Raw genomic sequence first — 18,323 nt, 5'->3', positions numbered from 1 at the left:
GGAAAGAGAGCTGTACTTAGCGACTCGTAGAAAAGCGCCTGGCCTGAGTTGGGCGCATACACTGAAACTATGGAGTACAATTGTCCCCGCATCAGACATTTTACCGCTATGTATCGCCCCTCAGGGCAGCTCATGGAATCTAGAATCTGAGGGTTTAGCCCCTTCGCAAACAGGATTGCTGTGGCGCTTCTCTTCGAATTCCCAGATGCGAAGAGTTGCTTTGGAAAGTTCCGGGAGCGTAAGCGACCGTGATCTGCCGGCAGTAGGTGAGTCTCCTTTAGCATCGCCACTGCCGCGTTGTCATTCTGGAGTTTCTACAGGATGGACTTGCTTTTTGGAGGTGAGTTCAATCCCCTGACATTCAGGGAGACAAAGCGCAGAGTCTGGTGTTCCGGGACCAGCTCTGGGGGCTCCGACAAGCACTGAGGGGGAGGGGGAGATGTAGAGGAATTAGCCATCACGTCGCGGAGTGTGGAGCCATAGGTAGTCTTGCCTTTGGGGTATTTTGCTCGGACCGCCAACGGGAGGACCGAGATTTAACTAGGGGAGGCAGACCGGTTGTGGGTCGGTGTCATAAATCACCAATGTATCAATTGAAAAGGATACAGTAACCAAAAAAGGATACAATTGGTAGGGCTCTTCCGGATCCTATTTTCACACGACTTGATTGTAGGTAGGTCAAATTAGACCTTCCAAATGATACAACTCTCTGACTGAATGAAACAGGCAGAGAGATGGATCACTGGAAAGGGCGTGGGAATTGTATAGGAAGTATGCCTAGGATAGATAAAGTAGCATAAGAAACTGTCCCAAACTCAAATTACTAAGATAACACAGTATTAGCATTAATTCAGATACTGACCTTATGGCAAAACTGAAGTAATCCACGAAAGTCTCTTGAAGAAAACCAGGAGTTAAACAAATGACAAAGGAAGGGAAGATTAGTAAAGGAGACTTATCCCGAACGGCACGAGGCTCTCGCTAGATACCGGGTTGGTGCACCACAGGATAGCGTCCAAAGTACTGTGCACAATTACCTTCCAATAGTTCATGAAAGACTTCCTTTCCCATGAAGAACAAAAATTAAAATTTCACCTGTTAACTGTCACAGGTACCAAAGGTTCCAAGTAGTTCAGAAAACCACGTGCAGGATTGCACGCGACAGCATACACGCAGCCAGGGCAGCCGCGCTTGGAGACAGCGTTTCCGCGTGGAGATTTAGCACGCGAACTGGTACACGCAGCCCAGGCCAGCTGCGCTTGAAAACACCGTCCGCGTGTGGAGATTTGGCACGCGAACAGCATACACGCAGCTCAGGACAGCAGGGCTTGTAGACAGTGTCCGCATGGAGATTTGGCACGCAAACAGGATACACGCAGCTCAGGACAGCCGCGCTTGCAGACAGTGTCCGCGTGGAGATTTGGCACGCGAACAGGATACACGCAGCTCAGGACAGCCGCGCTTGCAGACAACGTCCGCGTGGAGATTTGGCACGTGAACAAGATACACGCAGCTCAGGACAGCAGGGCTTGTAGACAGCGTCCGCGTGGATATTTGGCACGCAAACAGGATACACGCAGCTCAGGACGGCTGCGCTTGCAGATAGTGTCCGCGTGGAGATTTGGCACGCGAACAGGATACACGCAGCTCAGGACAGCCGCGCTTGCAGACAACGTCCGCGTGGAGATTTGGCACGCGAACAGGATACACGCAGCTCAGGACAGCCGCGCTTGCAGACAGCATCCGCGTGGAGTTTTGGCACGCGAACAAGATACACGCAGCTCAGGACAGCCGCACTTGCAGACAGCGTCCGCGTGGAGATTTGGCACGCGAACAAGATACACGCAGCTCAGGACAGCCGCACTTGCAGACAGCGTCCGCGTGGAGATTTGGCACGCGAACAGGATACACGCAGCTCAGGAATTAGCGTGTGGAGGAAAACACACTCCAAAAGGCCAAAAAAGTTGCTGAAGGGAATGCGAGGACGCAGGTCCGGAGTTCAGCAACAAAACGCCAACAAAGAATTAATCAGAGGCAGCGATCAGCGTTTCCACGCTGCTTATGTACGTACTGCCGTGATAATCGTGATGGAACTAAATCACGTGAATTTAATGACGTGAAGAATGCAGATGTCGTTTACCGGGCAATGCATCGAACAACCTCCATTTCGAATAGAATGGTCTGGCGGTTCTATGGGCGTAACTCATTTTGTATGGAGAGATCGTTCCTGGTCCAGAGATATGTCCAGCAGGCATGACAGTCAGAAGCCCCGCCTGGCCAACAGGGCCAAAGAATACTGAAAGGCCAACGTGGCCAAGATCATCAATAGTCTTAGTGGATCGCTCCAAGGACTCATTGGTGGAAAGTACCTTGGACCTGAGCATGAGCCGTGGAGTGGTGCCCGCTGCGTTAGGATTTGCGCTCATCTGTGTTCATGTGGGTGCTGCTCAGGTCCAGAATGTAAGGGCCGGCGTCCTCATCACGGGACCCTGCTAGGCTATTTCCTCTTCTGGAATCTCGGGACCTTCGACCAGGAGTTTTGTGTGGGAATAGGAGCCGCCACAGGGTCTGAGCCGGCTGACGCCTCTATGGGCGGTGAAGATGAGGGGCTGGAAGCGTCCTGGTTCAAGATGTTTTTAGCATCTTCCAAGTGGCTAATTCTCCTTACAGAGCCTTTGTAGGAGAATTGCAAAGCAGTGGGATGAAGCCATCTGTAGCAGACTTTTTGGGCTTGAAGGAAGGAGGTTAACGGGCGGAGGGCTCGCCTCCTCTGGAGCGTGAGAGGGGATAGATCTTGAAAAATCTGGAGAGGGGGTCCCCTGGAAGGTGATGTCATCCTTGGAACGGCTGATCGCCGAGATGGCTTCCTTCGTGGTGAAGAAGTGCACCCTGGTGATAACGTCAGGTGGGCCAGCCGATTCCACTCCGCAACGAGGGTTCAGCCTGTGAGTGCGGTCTAGGAGCAGCTGCGAGTCATCGAGGTCCGGGAGGAGGGTTTGGAAGAAGAGGCCCACGTATTCCACCAGCCCCTTGTCAGGGATCGAGGCAGGAACCCCTCGGATATGGAGGTTGTTGCTCCGGGCCCTATTTTCCAGGTCCTCCTGTTTGTATTCCAGAATGTCGCATTTGTCCTGCAGGAATCTGATTGAACGCTGGACCTCGGCTAAGGCGGAGGAATGATCCCGGGAGCGATCCTCAACCTCCTCCAATCTCTGTTCTGCCTCCGAGACCCTTTTGTCTGTACACTCGAGGTTGGCAGAAAGTTCTGTCATGCAGGACCTGAATTCTGCTTTGATATCAGCCATAAATTCCCGGATATCTTCTCTGGTCGCCAGTGGTCCCTGTTATCCAGAGATTCCCGCGAGGCAGAGGGGCAGGAGTCCAGTTTCTTCGTTTTTTCAGATGACATCAACATAGCTGCTATATCTGAGGACTTGGAGGATGACTGTGGTCTAGACATTGTGTTGCTTGTTGGCGGCGACTTAATGGCCGCCAAGAGCTCCGCAACCTCGCAAGAAGCCAAGGTGTGTCACTTAACTCGTGCAGATTATAGCCCTTTCCGCAGGGAATAAGGCCGTGGGCAGGGCCGCCCCAGGAAGAGTTCAGGAGGTTGGAGGGGGAGAAGAAGAGTCAAGGGACCCGCACGTGGGTCAAGCCCATCACCAGCGTGGGTCGGGGTCTCTTGGGGGTGGGGGGGGTGCAGAGTGTCCAGGTGGGCGCCGGGATGCCCACCCACAGAGGCCAAGGGGCACGATGAGGAATCCACCAGGGACGGGCCGCCGCAAAAGCTCTCAGGCGTCTCCCCGGATCCCTTACCAGGGAGTTGTGGCCCCTACCTCTTTCTGGCTGCAGGTGGGCTACCAGGCTTAGCTCCGGTGCGGGACCCTGATGCAGAGGTGGGCGGCGGAGGGACCTCAATCGACCGCCTCAATCGCCTCTGCCACGGCCTCCGGTGCCAGGGATCCCCCACTCAGATTCAGGCTCCGGCGCTTCAGGGGGGGAGGGACGGGCCACTCCCTGCAGATAGATGATGCCAGTCCGCTCGCCACGCTCGGGTGCTCAACTCCCCCAGCTTGTATGCTGTGACTGGGTTCGCCTCCATATCCCCGTGCCGTGTGCGCACAGCCGTGCGTCCACCATCTTGGTTTTCTCGGGCGGGGAGGGAGCCGGGATCTGGACTGCGATTTGGAGTGTAAAGCTCCGATATCAGCCCCTCATCTCAGGACAGCTTGTTCTCCAGCGGCTCCTAAGTCTGCGGCCGAAGTCGCTGGATCGATTAGGGCCCAGGAACCGCATAAATTCAGGCACGGCAGCGGGCAATCCACGGGCGGCTTCAGAGGAGCGACCTCATCGAGTCGGCTCCAGGCCACGCCCCCATACTTACCTTTTTAGTTTTTATGTATTTTCACTATCTCTATTATTTTATTCTTATTTATTCGATTCTTTTATATAGTGTGTTCTATTATTTTTTGTCTTTCTTATCGGGCAAAAATAATTTCTGTACGTGAGGATGCAGGTCCTCTTGTTTCATCTTCTGTCTTGTTTTAGAACGCAGCTACGTATGACGTCATTGTGGCTCTGCGATGATATCAGCACGCAGTCTGATGTTTACGGCATATAGACCATGGTTCATAATTGAAGGTAGCTGGGACCTATTTAGCTCCTGCTTGTGGCCTAGAAAAGCCTGGTTAGCTGGACACAACAGCTACCAGGAGCTTCTTTTGGCTGCCCAAACCAACTGATGCCGAAAAAATACACCAACGTGATTTTAATTCGTGCATTTGGGCCAATCTATATTAGGAGTTCATAAATAATGGACTAAAGGACATGTTTGCATCTTGTGTGGAAGTTAGATTTGTGTAACGCTATGTACTAGCTCTTCGTTCCCCATTGGTAGCTCCTGGTCACTGGTGAATGATGGATACCCAGGAGCTACATTTAGCTCCTGTTTATTATATGTACATTTCGGTCCCTGTAGATGCTTTATCACTCCACTTGTCTGTTAAGGTGTCCGGTCAAATGGTTGAAAATAAAAGATCGAATGACCATTTGATTGAAAGTCAATTGGTAGAAAAAAAAATGGTTGAATTTTTTTATTTATTTATATATTTTTTTAGTTTTGTTTGGTAAAAAAAAATAATATAGAAAAAGGGGGTTTGGGGGGAACCCCCACCCCCCCATAAAAAGAAAGTAATAATAAAATAAAAAAATCGACCATTTTTTCGACCATTTGACTCCCGATCAAATGGCATTTGATCATTTGGTTTTCGACCAAATGACCTGCAACCGTCTGTTAACTACAGTAGCTCATCTCCTATCTCTACTATTTACATCCCGTGATTTTGAAACCACTGATAAGCAACACTTCTGACCTGCAAGCTCACCTTCATTGCTTCTTAGACTGTTTGCTGATGGTCCTCATATTTCTTTTTTTTTTTTCCCTACTGGGACTTTCTAATTTTGTTTTTGAAGGCCTGGTGTATTCGTCAACAGGTACTAATATGCATGGGCACTTGAGATTTACTTATCCGGTTACACATAATTCCCAATGCATATGCTGTTGTCTATGTTCCCTGGAGACAGGTAACTCCATTGATTTCTGGGTTATCACCTTGCATTGGGTGTTTGCTGACAATATTCTTTTTGTTTTATTTCGTTTATTTACAGATTTGGATGTTTATCAATTTATGACGGGTACCTTGTTCTGCCACTCACTTCTTGGTTTTGATGGTATTTATTTTATTACATCATTCTTTGTTAAACCGTTTTTAAGGTTCTATCTCAGCGTGTTTAAGATTTGTTTTTTGTGGTTTTCATATGTGACTGTGCTTCTGTTTTCTATTTTCTTAGATGTGCACTGATCATGGTTGTTTTATTATCCGAAATGCATTGACCAAAACATCTGTGTTTATTGTTTGATGGTATTTTGTGATTTATTCAACAAATATTGACCTATTTAATGCTTGGTGGCGCTAGTGCACGTCTTTTGTGAGCACAAAGCATTATAGCTAGTATGCTATAATCTTCTTGAATTCACATTTTTACCTGCCACATTGCCTTTTGGGTTGCTGCAGTGCGCTCATATATTTATTTATATAACCTTTGTTCTAAACAAATTTTTGAATTAAAGTGGTGCTCACTCCCCTTTTCCTAGGTTTATTGCACGCACCTAGATCTCATTGGTGTCTTAAAATGTTTAAACTCAAGGTGGCCAATTTTGAGATATTTAAGTTTTAGCTATATCTCAAACTTTTACAAGATCTGTACGTGGTTGTGTACGAAATGAACATGACATATGTTTCATACATGCCATGATGAGTTTGATGCAAGTTTTTATATGTATAGGAGAAGTATACTATTATGTGTATGAAAAGGTAGGACTTTGATGTGAGTTTAAATATGTATATGATAGTATAGGAGATGTAAATTGTAGACATATATGAAATTAAACTCCTATAGGGCCTCACAAGTATAAAAACTCATATAAAAGTCAGCCATCACTTTAATGTGAGTTTTCATATATAAAGGAGGTGTATGGAACAAGTGCATTCCATATCCGTTTACATCAAACACCAATAACACTCCTGCGCTAACACTCATATGCTACTCTTACGCTTTACCCTCACATGGCAGACACTTGCATAGCAAACAATGATATGCCTGCTGCCACAGTCTCTTAGGTCACCTACTGTTATGCCACATGCTAACGCCATGTACACATATGGCACATGCTCTTACACCACTTGGACTTACGCCACACACACACTTAACACCATACGCACTTATGCCACGCACTTGTACGCCAGACACACAAACTTAAGCCACACGCTCTGAAGGTACGCACTTGTATGACATTCACATTTATGCCACACACACGTACGGCAAGTCAAGATTAACGAACCAGAGGGGATGAAGTAATAGAGGCAGGTGATGGGGGATAAAAGGAGCAACAGGAAACTGGAAGATTTAGGTAGTCCTGTTGATGCGAGAGGAAAAGGAGGAGACAGAAGACCAAGAGACCAGGAGGACAAAGTAATGTGAAAAGCAGTGTGGGGGCAGTTGAGAGCAAAGGTATTGGCTGTTGAAAGAACGTGTTACTGTGTTGTGAGGGGGTGTGTAAGGTGTGTTAGTGGAAGCATTAGTTAAAGAGCAACTAGTGAATAAAGAGTGACTTAAGGAGGGAAAGAGGGAGTGATTAAGTGTGTGTGGGTGAAGTAGTAGCAGTGTGGGGGCAGAGTAGTAATGGTATGTATTTGTAAGTAGCAGAATGCAGAGTAGTAGTGTGGGATGTCTTAACCCATTGGTCCAAGCCCTGCAACATCACTGTGCATTGCTGGCAGCAGAAACCTCAGAAATGGCCACTGGAAAGCATGCTGCTCGCTAGAAATCACCAGAAAGTGTGCAGTGAAAATCTGAAAAATAGGCTGCCATCCACTTTTGCCTGTGTCAGTGGTAACACAGGAGACCACTGCCAAAACCCTTCATTTGGCTGCCCACAAAGCAAAATCATTGCAAAAGAAACAGAGCTGTTTTCAAAAATCCGTTTTTATTTGTTGTCAAATTTGCAAAATCAGGGCTCACGAACCACCCAAAAAGATCCAACCTCCTTGTTGGGTGGTCAACCTCATTCTCCTTCAAGAATCTACATCAATATAAGGTCCACAGAAGTATGTGTTATCTGAACAAAGTCCACTTTTGAGGATTGCTTGCTGGAAGAAATCTGTCAAAAATGGGTGCAATACCGTTACTGTAACGCTCACCTGATTCCCACGGAGGGGCAGATCTTGACTGGGTTGTTACAGTGTCTTCAATTGTAAAGCGCAGGACTCGGCTGGTTCCCTGGGCTGGACCTCTTCTCACGGTATGCCTGACGTGAAGAGTGAGGTGTCTGCAGGCAGAAGAACAAGGGGTTAATGAACGGTGGTTGGACGGACTTCTCTTCCTCACTCTCTCTTTCCTTGAGGCCCAAAGGATAGGTGTGCTCACGTTAAGTAGGTGAATGCTGGGCTCTCCATCCTGCGACTGGTGCAGGGGCGCGGGTACCAGTTACTCCACTGGTGATATTGTAAACCTCTTACTTGCAGAGGACAACTTTGAGCGCGAGGCCGTCGTTAACTGCACGATCGGTTCCTTATATGTATCTGAACACCTTTAATGAAGTCCTTTTCTCTTACAGGCTTTGGATGCGGTAGGCGTTGTTTAATGGACGCCAAAGTACGTGCAAGCGCGTAAGTAGGTGGATGGCGCGCGTGAAGGCACGTAAGTTGAATGGCTGCTGATGGTTTTAAATGCACTCTTTAATGTCTCTTTTTCTCTTGCAGGTTTTGGATGCGGTAGGCGTTGGTTCATGGACGCCAAAGTTCGTGCAAGCGCGTAAGTAGGAAGATGGCACGCGTGAAGGCACGTAAGTAGAATGGCGGCTGATGGTTTTAAAAGCGCTCCTTACTGTCTTTCTTTATTTGCAGGTGCGGGTATGCAGCGCTTGTTGGAATCCGGAGCGTGCGTCGCACAGGTAAGCAGATCAAAATATGCAAAATGACTGATCAATGTTCTTTGCCTTTACAGGGATCGATGGACTGCCAAGGAATGCGGCGTGAGGATTGGAAGATGCCGATGGATCGGGTTAGTAAAAATGCTGGCTTTTGGCTTTAAGTTGGCTTTTGCTAACCTGTTGTTTTTTGTGCTGGCAGGTGCGGCTGAAGACGGGATCCCAGGAAGGTAAGACTTTGTTCCCACAGGTGCTGGAGCTGGAGTTTTCACTGGAAGACTGGAGCTGACTCGGTGAGCGTCCTGCTGCTGATGCAGAATAACGCGAAGCACGTTGCATCAATCGGGCATGGTTTAAATAGTGTGCAGGAGTGCTTAGGCGTCTTCTTCCACTGCCTCGCCTAGGTAAGGAAAGAGTTCCAGTTTCCAGAAGAGTCCCAGTGTTTCTGATCCAAGGAGTGGAGTCTGCCCCACCCAGGTAAGAAAGTAGTCCCTGTCAGAAGAGGATGTGGACGTCATCTTGTTGGTGAGTATGCAGCATGGTCTGCTGTAGGTAGGTCCACCCAAGCACTTTTACACATCTTATGAGCCCGACGCTTCCAGTGCCGGGACCAATGATCTTTATGAGCCTGGTGCCGCCGGCGCCAGGACAAGGTCCAAAAGGTCCCAATAGGGGCCGGCTGGTGCCCGGAATGAAGGTTATGAGCCTGCTTCCAAGGATGTTGGGCAGGTCCTGCATTCTTGGAAGTAGTGATCATGACAGTTACTCACCTCTATCAGAAGCCGGCGATTTTAAAACCATTTTGTGTAAAGTTGTACAGTGAACTCACACTATGCCAAAGAAAGACTTGCTATCAGAAGCCCAAGAGGTGGATACAATTTAAAACTATATTTTGAAAAGGCTTGAAGTAAGAAATTGTTTGATGTGTTTGTGAAAAATGTGAGTTATATTTTAAGATAAGATCATTTTTAGACATTGGGTTTAGGAGTTAAAGTTTCCCACACTGTGCTTCAAACAAATTACACACCTTCCCCCTGAACAAAGGAAACTTCCCCCTGCCCTTGGCTAAGAAATTGACAGGCTGTTGTGAAAAGGAACTAGGAGAGGCACCCTGGCCTGTTGCTCTGAGTGAAGACAATGGAGAGCTTGGGCTGAATAGAAATGCTAATTCGGGTGTGACTGACCACAAACTGCTGGCAGGAAGAAGGACATGTGACCCTCTGAGTCATCCCAGCTCTGGAGGCGGACCAGACTTAGGATGTGGATTTAACATTGGATTAAATATATGTTTTAGAAAAATGCATATAACAAATTGCACTGAACTGACAAAAATGTGAAACTTTGAGATTGTTAAAATGAAAAATGTGCTCACAGTTTAAGACTAAGCTGGAATCTGTGCGATGTTCTGAGACTGAACCCCGAATGTTTTTAATATTGTAGCTACTGTGTTTATGCCAGGAACGTGGAAAATTACAGAAATGTGCCCAGATGTGGTGTGCATGCATATATAAAAATTGGTGCAGAACTAATCTTGAGAAACCCACCAAAAGCGCGAAAAAGTGTAATTTCTGAACCGAAGCTCTTAGGAAAATGAGAGTTGAACAGAAATGTACCTTAGGCAATCTGTCATGTAATTTAGGTAGTATTAACAAGTTGTGCACCTTGTAAATATGTTTTTTTATGAAAAATAAGATATACTGTCCAGTGAAAAGGGGAGGGTCTTTCCCCTAAGCCATAAACATGACACATGATGACACAGGATGACACACTGCTCCTTTCTCCAGGGGACAGGGAATCCTCTGTCCCACCATATCCTTAGAGGGTTGGGCATAGAGAATCAGCCTCCCCACCCACTTTTGAAATACATAAATAGGGACTGCTGAGGACAGGCAGGACACACACTTTCCACTTCTTAACTGATTTCTTGGTGAAGCACCCTGCAAGAAGATCCAGACATAGATCCAGAAACCAGACTCCAGAACCAAGCTCTAGAACCAAACTCTAGAACCTTGAAGCAGAGAGGCCTAACCCACAAGCTGAACCTTTTTCAGAGGCCTTCAGAATCATTTGCAACCTGATTCTAACCCCTAAACTTCCAAGGGGCATCTCAGAATCCAACAGCCTGACTGGGCTCCTGTTTTGCTTCTGGCTAAGAACCCTGTGCTAGAACCCAGACCCAGAGAGCATAGCTGTATCCAGAACCAGTCAGATCCAGTCCAAGAGGCCGCACAGACCAGAGTGCCGTGCTGAAAGCAGAACCCGGTGCCTGAGACCTGTCCGGTGGCAAGCGAATCCCAGTCAAACCCTTGATCAGATCTTTGACGGGCCTATTCCATCCCAAAGCCTAGGAGTATTTAATCTAGAACTGTCCATATTCATCTCTTAGTATTAAGTAACCCAATCCAACAATTCCAACCTAATCATAACTACATTATTGAATCTCTGTTGTCCATCCTAAGTTCTTCTCTCCTCCACATAATCCTTGATAATTGTAGCATCAATCATCTATGCGCTGATATTTTTCTGAAGAGGGGCAAGTGTTTTGATGGACAGAAGTCAGAGCGGAGGCGCCGCTGTTCTGGTGGCTGCCCGTTGAGTGTCTTCATAGCTCCTTAGTATAAGCCTATCCTTGTTGGTAAATCTTTAAAGTGCATCTTTCATTTTGAAATCTTGACTCTGTTTCTGAAAAATCTACCTTCACAAAAACCTCTAACTTTTGAACCACACGTCCTAGAACCGAAATAGTTTTTCCGTAATCGCGTTTCACGCACGCAGAAAAGTTGCCGCGAATTGCAATTTAGCTCAATTTCACCACAATTGCTGAATTTCATTTTCAATCTGATAATCATTCATAAATCATTGCTAGTGTTGACCTGAACCAATCCAAAGTAACTCTCACTAATTCTGAATCCCATTTAGCGTATTAACGTCATTTTTAGCATTTTTCCCTTTCATTGCCAATCACATTCAAAAGCATTTTTGCCTGTTTTAAATCATACCTGTTCTCTCTAAGCTTGCTGGGGGAACTGGGATTGAACTGCATTATTGATTGTATTCCTTAAACCTGTGTGCCCTCATTTCCACCTCTTCATATTGCATAGTGGGGGGATTGAGTAGTCACAGGGGGAAGAGTGATTACATTGTTTTTGTGTGGAAATCATATCAAGTTTATTTCTGTGTTGCATTCTTTCCTATCTTGCATTTCCTTGAACTCATCCAAAGTATTCTCTGCTGCCTTATTTTCCTATTCCTACTCCTAAGTGATTAAAGAGATAGTTGATATTGTGATATAACCATTGCTGATCACTGTTCATCTTCATAAGTGTGCTATTCAGATATTATTCTATTCATAAAAGTGTGATATATATATATATTATATATATTGTTCAATTATTCAAATAAACCTTTTAATTTGCAAAACAAACCTACTTCTTGGCTCAGTGAGGCTGGGGGGATTCAAGAGAGGGGCGTTATATAAGGGTTCATCATCCAGATTTAAAGAACTTTGGACATAAAAATATATAAATAAGGGTTTCCATTGGGCATCCCATACTAGCCATTGACTTAGTTGGAGTGCTGGATTGAAGTCACTTACAGATGTAATGTGTAGGTGGCAGAAGTAGAAGCAGAGCAGTAGCTGTGTTGGTCGTAGGAGGCAGAGCAGTAGTAGTGGTGTGTAGGCGGTTGAGTACTGGAAGGTCAAGTATTGAGTGGAAGGGCGGGAGCAGTAGTAGTATAGGAGGGGAGCTTAGTAGTAGAGAGTAAGTTTGGAGGGTGGAAGCAGACGATGGGGAGGAAAGGAGAGAGGCATCATCGGAGGAACAGACTATAGGGAGGGTGAGTAGCAGAAGAGGGGTAGGAAAAGGAAGTTAGGAAGTAAGGATGGTAGTGAAGCAGGGAGAGCGAGAATAGAGCAGCAGGGAAATGAATAGAAGGCCATGGATGATCAGGTGAGTGCCCAGATTGACTGGAAGGCCCCATCAAACCAGAGTCCCGGTTAGGTGTTGCCTAGATTGTTCTCGGAGGATGTCTAGGTAGATAAAGGTGTTTGCCTTTATGCCCTCACATATAGATAGATGGTTGTAGATAGTAGGGGTTACCTATCACAAGCACCAATCTGGGGTTGAGGGAAGCCTGGGTTAGGGTGGGATTGCCGGCCCCTATATTTGAGAGGGGGACAGCCAATAGGCCCATTTGGAATTCAAAATAAAAACCCTTGAACCTCATCTGGGAGTTGGTGTGTTCTTGAGTCCATCTGTAACAACACACTCTTATTGCCCATGCTATTATACACTCAAAGTTCCCAAAAAGTTAAGGTTACTTTAGCAAAATGAATGTCTGCAAACAGTAAAAGTTACCCCAGTAAGGTACAGACACTCAATCCATACCACCATAAAGCCATCCTTAACACTCACTTCAGCTATGGCATTGATGCACACTGCTTAAAATGTAAAGTGAATGTTAAGGTTGGATGTCGACTGGTATGGAGTTAGTGTTTATCATTTCAGTTTCATGGATGAATTTGCAGTGCCGTTGAGTGAGTGTATGTATCTCAACATTGTTTGTACATTTTACTTTTTGTTAGAGTAACCTATTATTTTCAAATGTTTTACTATTTTATGTAAACCCCTAAGCAAAGTGGTGTAGGTTTTCCACAAGGTGTAAATATGTCCTAATTAGGTGCCAGAAATAAGCCCTGTACATTCTCACCCTCCCCCCTCTAGGTTCTAAGGAACCCCTGTGCAGAACTTGGTTTTGCTGCTAGTAATCTTGAGTCCCCAGGGTAGGAGGGATAAGAGCGGACACAAGGTTAATTTTAGAGGGAAATGGTATTCAGAAATTAAATGTGCTCACTGTAGTAGATTTATACTCATGCATTTTAAGATGTCTGTTAATATAAGGGATTTTAGCTGCAATTAAATTCAATTGTATGATGTTAAGCCAGTAAGAATGACTCACTGTGCCCTAACTCCACAACCTTTCTTGTTTTGCAGCCAAATTCAAGTAACAAACCAAAAAAGAAAAAGAAAAGAAAAAGTAAGAGGAACCTACCACCAGAGACTGCGGTATGTTAAGGGACAAATGCATTTGTATGGGAATATATTCTTTCCTCTTACCAAATGCTGACTATTATTACTCCACTTACCAAATTCAAACAGCTCTTTCTTCGGATTCCATCTGTGTTGTTTAAGTGCACAGTTAGCACAGTCATGTACTTTTAAGCTTTTGCTTACAGTAAAACGTAATTCTGAATATGGTATGTCTTCAATCTGAAATGGTACTGAACTAGAAGTTTTTTTTTTTTATTCAGAGCCAACTTAGAAAAATGTTAAACATTCAATTTTGGGAGGATTCAAAAGAGGCCTCTGTCTTCAGGAAAAGCTCTCTGGGGTTTGTACTCCTAAATTTAGGAATCCCTTTCAGGAATAGTTTTAGTTATTTCACTTACAGTTGGAATTGATTTAAAAGTCCCACACTTATTTCTTGGTCAAAGGTCTTTGCCTTCTATCCTCTGCTTCTTGTCCTGGATTCCAAGGAGATCGTTCTCCCCAACCTAGGTCTTGCGGCCTGCTTGTGCTTCCACATTTGCCCAGGATAATGGCAGAATCTATGGCTGGGTGGCAGCAGGGTAAGCACAAACTCTTCCATCATGGGGCTTGCCAGCCAAGTTTCCTTGCCGGTTGGAGCAGTTCTTGAAGATATGTCAGAAGGAAAACCTTCCACCCAGAGGCCAGCCAGCTAAACATTACCACAGGCTGGGTCAAGGAACCTTCTCCTACTCCCTGTCCTAGGGTCCTGGCCAGAGTCCCCAACACCCTGTCCTTGTCTACTGCTTTGATGAATGGCAATGGGCCATGCCTAAGGAGTTCTCCCCTCTATACCTCTCCCTCTATACCTCCTGTCCCCTTCTCTCTACTCTCTCCCTTCTTTGTCTCCTCTTGTGCATCCCCGACATATCACCATGCGCTTGTACCGCTGCACTTCTTTAACTCTAGGCATTCAGCTTTATAGTGTACTTGATCCTTCTCTTTACCTCGCTTTTCTCCAGGCCCCTCTTTGTGGTCTTATTCAGTCACCTCCACAATGCACACCTCCCCGCCCCTCCGGATATGTCCTCATAGAGCCTTCTCAATGTACTCTTCCTCTTGCCCCCTTGACATTGCCACCTTTTGGACTCCCTCCCTCTTGCTCAGCTCTTCCTGCAGCCCCAATCTCTTCCTGATATATCTCCTCCATTCCTCTTCTGTTTGCCGCCTCACTCCTCTTATTCTGCCCCCTTGTCACCTCTTGCCAGCCTCTGCTCTCCTGTTACATCACCTGCATGTTCTCCTTCTGCCTCTAATGCTCACCAGAATTCCATCTCCTTCCAAAATCACCCACCACTCTCTCTCAAAGCTCCTGTGTTTTATAGAAGGTATAATCTGATTGGTCCAACTTCTCCTGGATGCAGAGTTTCTACTTTGCTGTTCTCCCTGTCCCTGTGTTTGCAGAGATGTGGCTTGAGCTATGATCACAGCCGTCTGCAATCTTCGGTTTCCATTGTAGCTCATGTTAATCTTGCGTTTCTATTGTAGCCCATGTTTTAGGTGATGCTGCCATTGTGGAGCTCCATGGTCCATGTTTGTGTGTGGGGGACAGCAGTGCCTTTCTGTGGCCCAAAATGACTGGGATATACAACATTTTGTGCAGTGTGATGAGGTTATCTGTTTCTTGATCATAACTGGGGAACTCCAGGGCACAGGGGAAGCTACTGATCCAAAATGTAACCCCTGAAGGTATAAAGTAGAAGATCATTCAGAGTTCTCTTAACCTTTCCTTGTAGGGGTCCCAGTTGCCCGGAAGTGCACAATAGGGCAAGGGATCCCAGAAGAGGCATCTTTCACATAAAGTGCCATGTTAAGGTGTAATCAAAAGAGCCAATGCTTGTCACTCCAGGAGAAATCCTTGAAATAATATACCTCAAGAAGTTGGGTCTACCATTTGGAGCAGTTACATGTGTTTTTATATTAAGCGCAAAGACTCAAAGTAAACTCATGCTGTGTGCACAAGCTCGGGCATGGACTTGTGACAGGGGCTCTCTCAGCCACCAGAAGGAATTAATGGGGAAATTGCTTATGCTCCATGTGGCGCAGCCTGCAAAGTACTAATTTGCTTAATGAAGAACAAAGGCGCCCAGGAGCCATGTTTATGGGCTGTCTGATTAGAACATGAAAGCCAGGGTATTTATCATTTCGGCTGCATGGAGCGGAGCAGTTCTAATTAACCCATCATGCGTCACTGGCCATGAACATGGGCAGGAGGTGGAACTATTGTGCAATGATCAGTCATAGGGCAAGAAGCCAATAAAGTGAAGCCACCTAATCAGCCAGGAAATAAAAAAGACAATCTTGCTGTCAACGTGGTATATAGAACCTCATTCCTAGAGACAGAGGTGACAATAGCTATGAGCTAGGATAATGAGAGGAAAGCATGTTGTGGTTTGGCCAAGAGGCATAGATATCCTTTAGGCGTAAGGAAGTGGGGATAGGCTGTACTAGTTGAACCTAGACTGCAGGATAGCTAGAGAAGCATGTTGATCGCTACAAATCTCTGAACCCAGAAGTAACAATTAAGAGTACTGAAGTGAGAAGATGTTAATGCTAGCCGGGAGCTATAGTCCAGGCTATAATAGTAATAGCAGGCATACCAATGGATCTGTGAGCGAAAACCGCTCACAAAAGCTGCCATTGGGGATGGCCGCTTCCTGCTGCCCCCCTCTCCAAGACTGCTCTCTCTGACTCCGCCCTCCTCCTGAATGTTTTCGGGGGATCTCCCCCGAGCCCCCACACCCTCCTCTCCCAGCACCCTCAACCCATCTGTCTACGCTGACCTCTTTCTCTCTCTCTGCCACCCCAACCCACCAAACGACCGCTGTTTTGCCATGCCAATTACCTGTTTCCTTCTTGCCCGCCGCTGAGCATCTCCGCATTGCATTCCGGGGAAGCACGTCGCACTTTTGTGTGGCAGTCTTTTTCCAGTGCTTTTGTGAGCGTCACCCCCCTCCCCCCCCAACCTAGCAGCCTGCAGTCAACACAGTTTAGGAAACCTTGCCAGTGGTTCGAAAACCCGGTGAAAGTGTCCAAGAATCCCAAACAAATAGGTTTTCGTAATCAGTGGCGTAGCACAACATTTTGGGGCCCCCCTTGTCAACCATGCTGAGGATCCTCCTCCTGCCCGAAGATTGGCAACAAATAACGGGTCGCACCACAGTCCGGGCCTGTCTAGACTCCCACGCTTGCGCAAAACTCACGATCATGCTTCTGCAGGGGCACGCCAGACTATGATATAAAGATATAAATATGTGCTTTAATGCATTATACAGCACACCTTTTGAGACACATTGCAGGGTTTGAAATTGCAGGCAGGTATTTAGCTCCTGCTTGTGGCCTAAAAGAGCCTGGTTAGCTTGCCACCAAAGGCTACCAGGGGCTACGTGTGGCTCCCCAGGCCACCTGATGTAGAACAAACACACCTATGTGAATTTAACTCTGTGTATTTGGGGCAATCTATAAAAAGCATTAGGACAAATCTAAACAAAATGTAAAGCATAATGAGTCATAAATAATAGATATTTGCATACTATGTGGAAGCTAGATTTGAATGACGCTATGTACTTGCTCCTGGTACCTTCTTGGTAGCTCCTAGTCCCTGGTTAATGCTGGATACCCAGGAGCTGCTTTTAGCTCCTGCTCATCACATCTTAATTTCGATCCATGCAGATTGTTTAAAAAGCCAGAGCATTTGTCAGAGCATTTACAATTGTTTTGTAGGGTAACGTCAATCCAAAAATCCAATCCAGTACATGCAAGTCACTAACACTGCACAGGAGCGTGAATGCTTTAATGTATTGCTTTGCTATTAAAGATGCCATGCCACGCCACAATTAAAACATGTCTAACTTGCTGCACAATGTAGACCAGTATAGACAAGTAATAAACGTATTACAGTAAAGCATGCCATGCCACTCCACATTAAGACCTACCTATACTGGCTCTAGCAAAATGCCAGTTGAAGCAATAAGACTTATGTTTTTTTTGTATCACTAATGCCCAGAAAAATGTACAAGCCACTCCAGCCACTAATAACACATTATGCCTGCTTACCCTGGACATGGATGACCATTAGCACCCTGGAAGTGAGTGCTGACCAAGCATAGCCCTTGGAACAATGGCTGTGTTGTAAGGTACAAGCCTGAATTCCGAGCACCATGGTTAGCCAGTGCCTCTTCCCTTCCCAGCTCCCCCTTCCTCCTCACCTTAGCACCTGTGTAGTGCCCTACATGGCTGCTAATGGTGTTTTTTTTTTTTAACCATAGCTTTACGGCCCAGTGCCGCATAGTTTGGGTGTCCTAAAAGTCCGTTTTCAATGTTGATGATGCCACAGTCATCAACATTGAAAACGGCCTTCGAGCACACCAGTGCTGGATGGTGCTGGGCTGTGCCTTTTAAAGGTAAGTTTCTTTTTTTTATTTAAAAAAAGAGTAATGGCACCCATGTGGGAAACTGGGGAGCCGAGGGGAGTGGTGGGGGAAGGGTGTATTTGGGATGGCGGTGTGGGGAGCGGGTGGTTGGGGAGGGTGCTTGCACATTTCAGGATATAAATGGACTGATACGATTTGCTTGATTGGGCTACTTGATATTGTCCAAACTGGCTTCGTCAAAGGAACCGATACAAATGTGAATGGCTTCATACTTCATTTACTCGAGGCCGTGGAGAAGTCAAACCCTATTTTTATAGACTTCTCCATGGCTTTTGACAGTATTGATGGAAATCGGCTATGGTGCAAACCTTTGTC

At 46.1% G+C, this 18,323-nt stretch overlaps 1 protein-coding gene across 1 annotated transcript in view; it reads left to right on the top strand.

Moving 5' to 3' along the window:
* TCF25 (transcription factor 25) overlaps positions 1 to 18,323 on the top strand; it is a 1,148,081-nt gene that overhangs the window by 91,538 nt on the left and 1,038,220 nt on the right. The window contains exon 3 of the mRNA XM_069635563.1: positions 13,483 to 13,554. Coding sequence (XP_069491664.1) covers positions 13,483 to 13,554 — 72 coding nt within the window. The remainder of the gene's footprint in view (positions 1 to 13,482; positions 13,555 to 18,323) is intronic.

Source organism: Ambystoma mexicanum, chromosome 1q (genome assembly GCF_040938575.1).
Source record: "Ambystoma mexicanum isolate Mex_15411 chromosome 1q, UKY_AmexF1_1, whole genome shotgun sequence".
Lineage (NCBI taxonomy): Eukaryota > Metazoa > Chordata > Amphibia > Caudata > Ambystomatidae > Ambystoma > Ambystoma mexicanum.
Note: the sequence above shows the minus strand (reverse complement) of the source record. Positions and strands in the feature narration are given on the sequence as shown.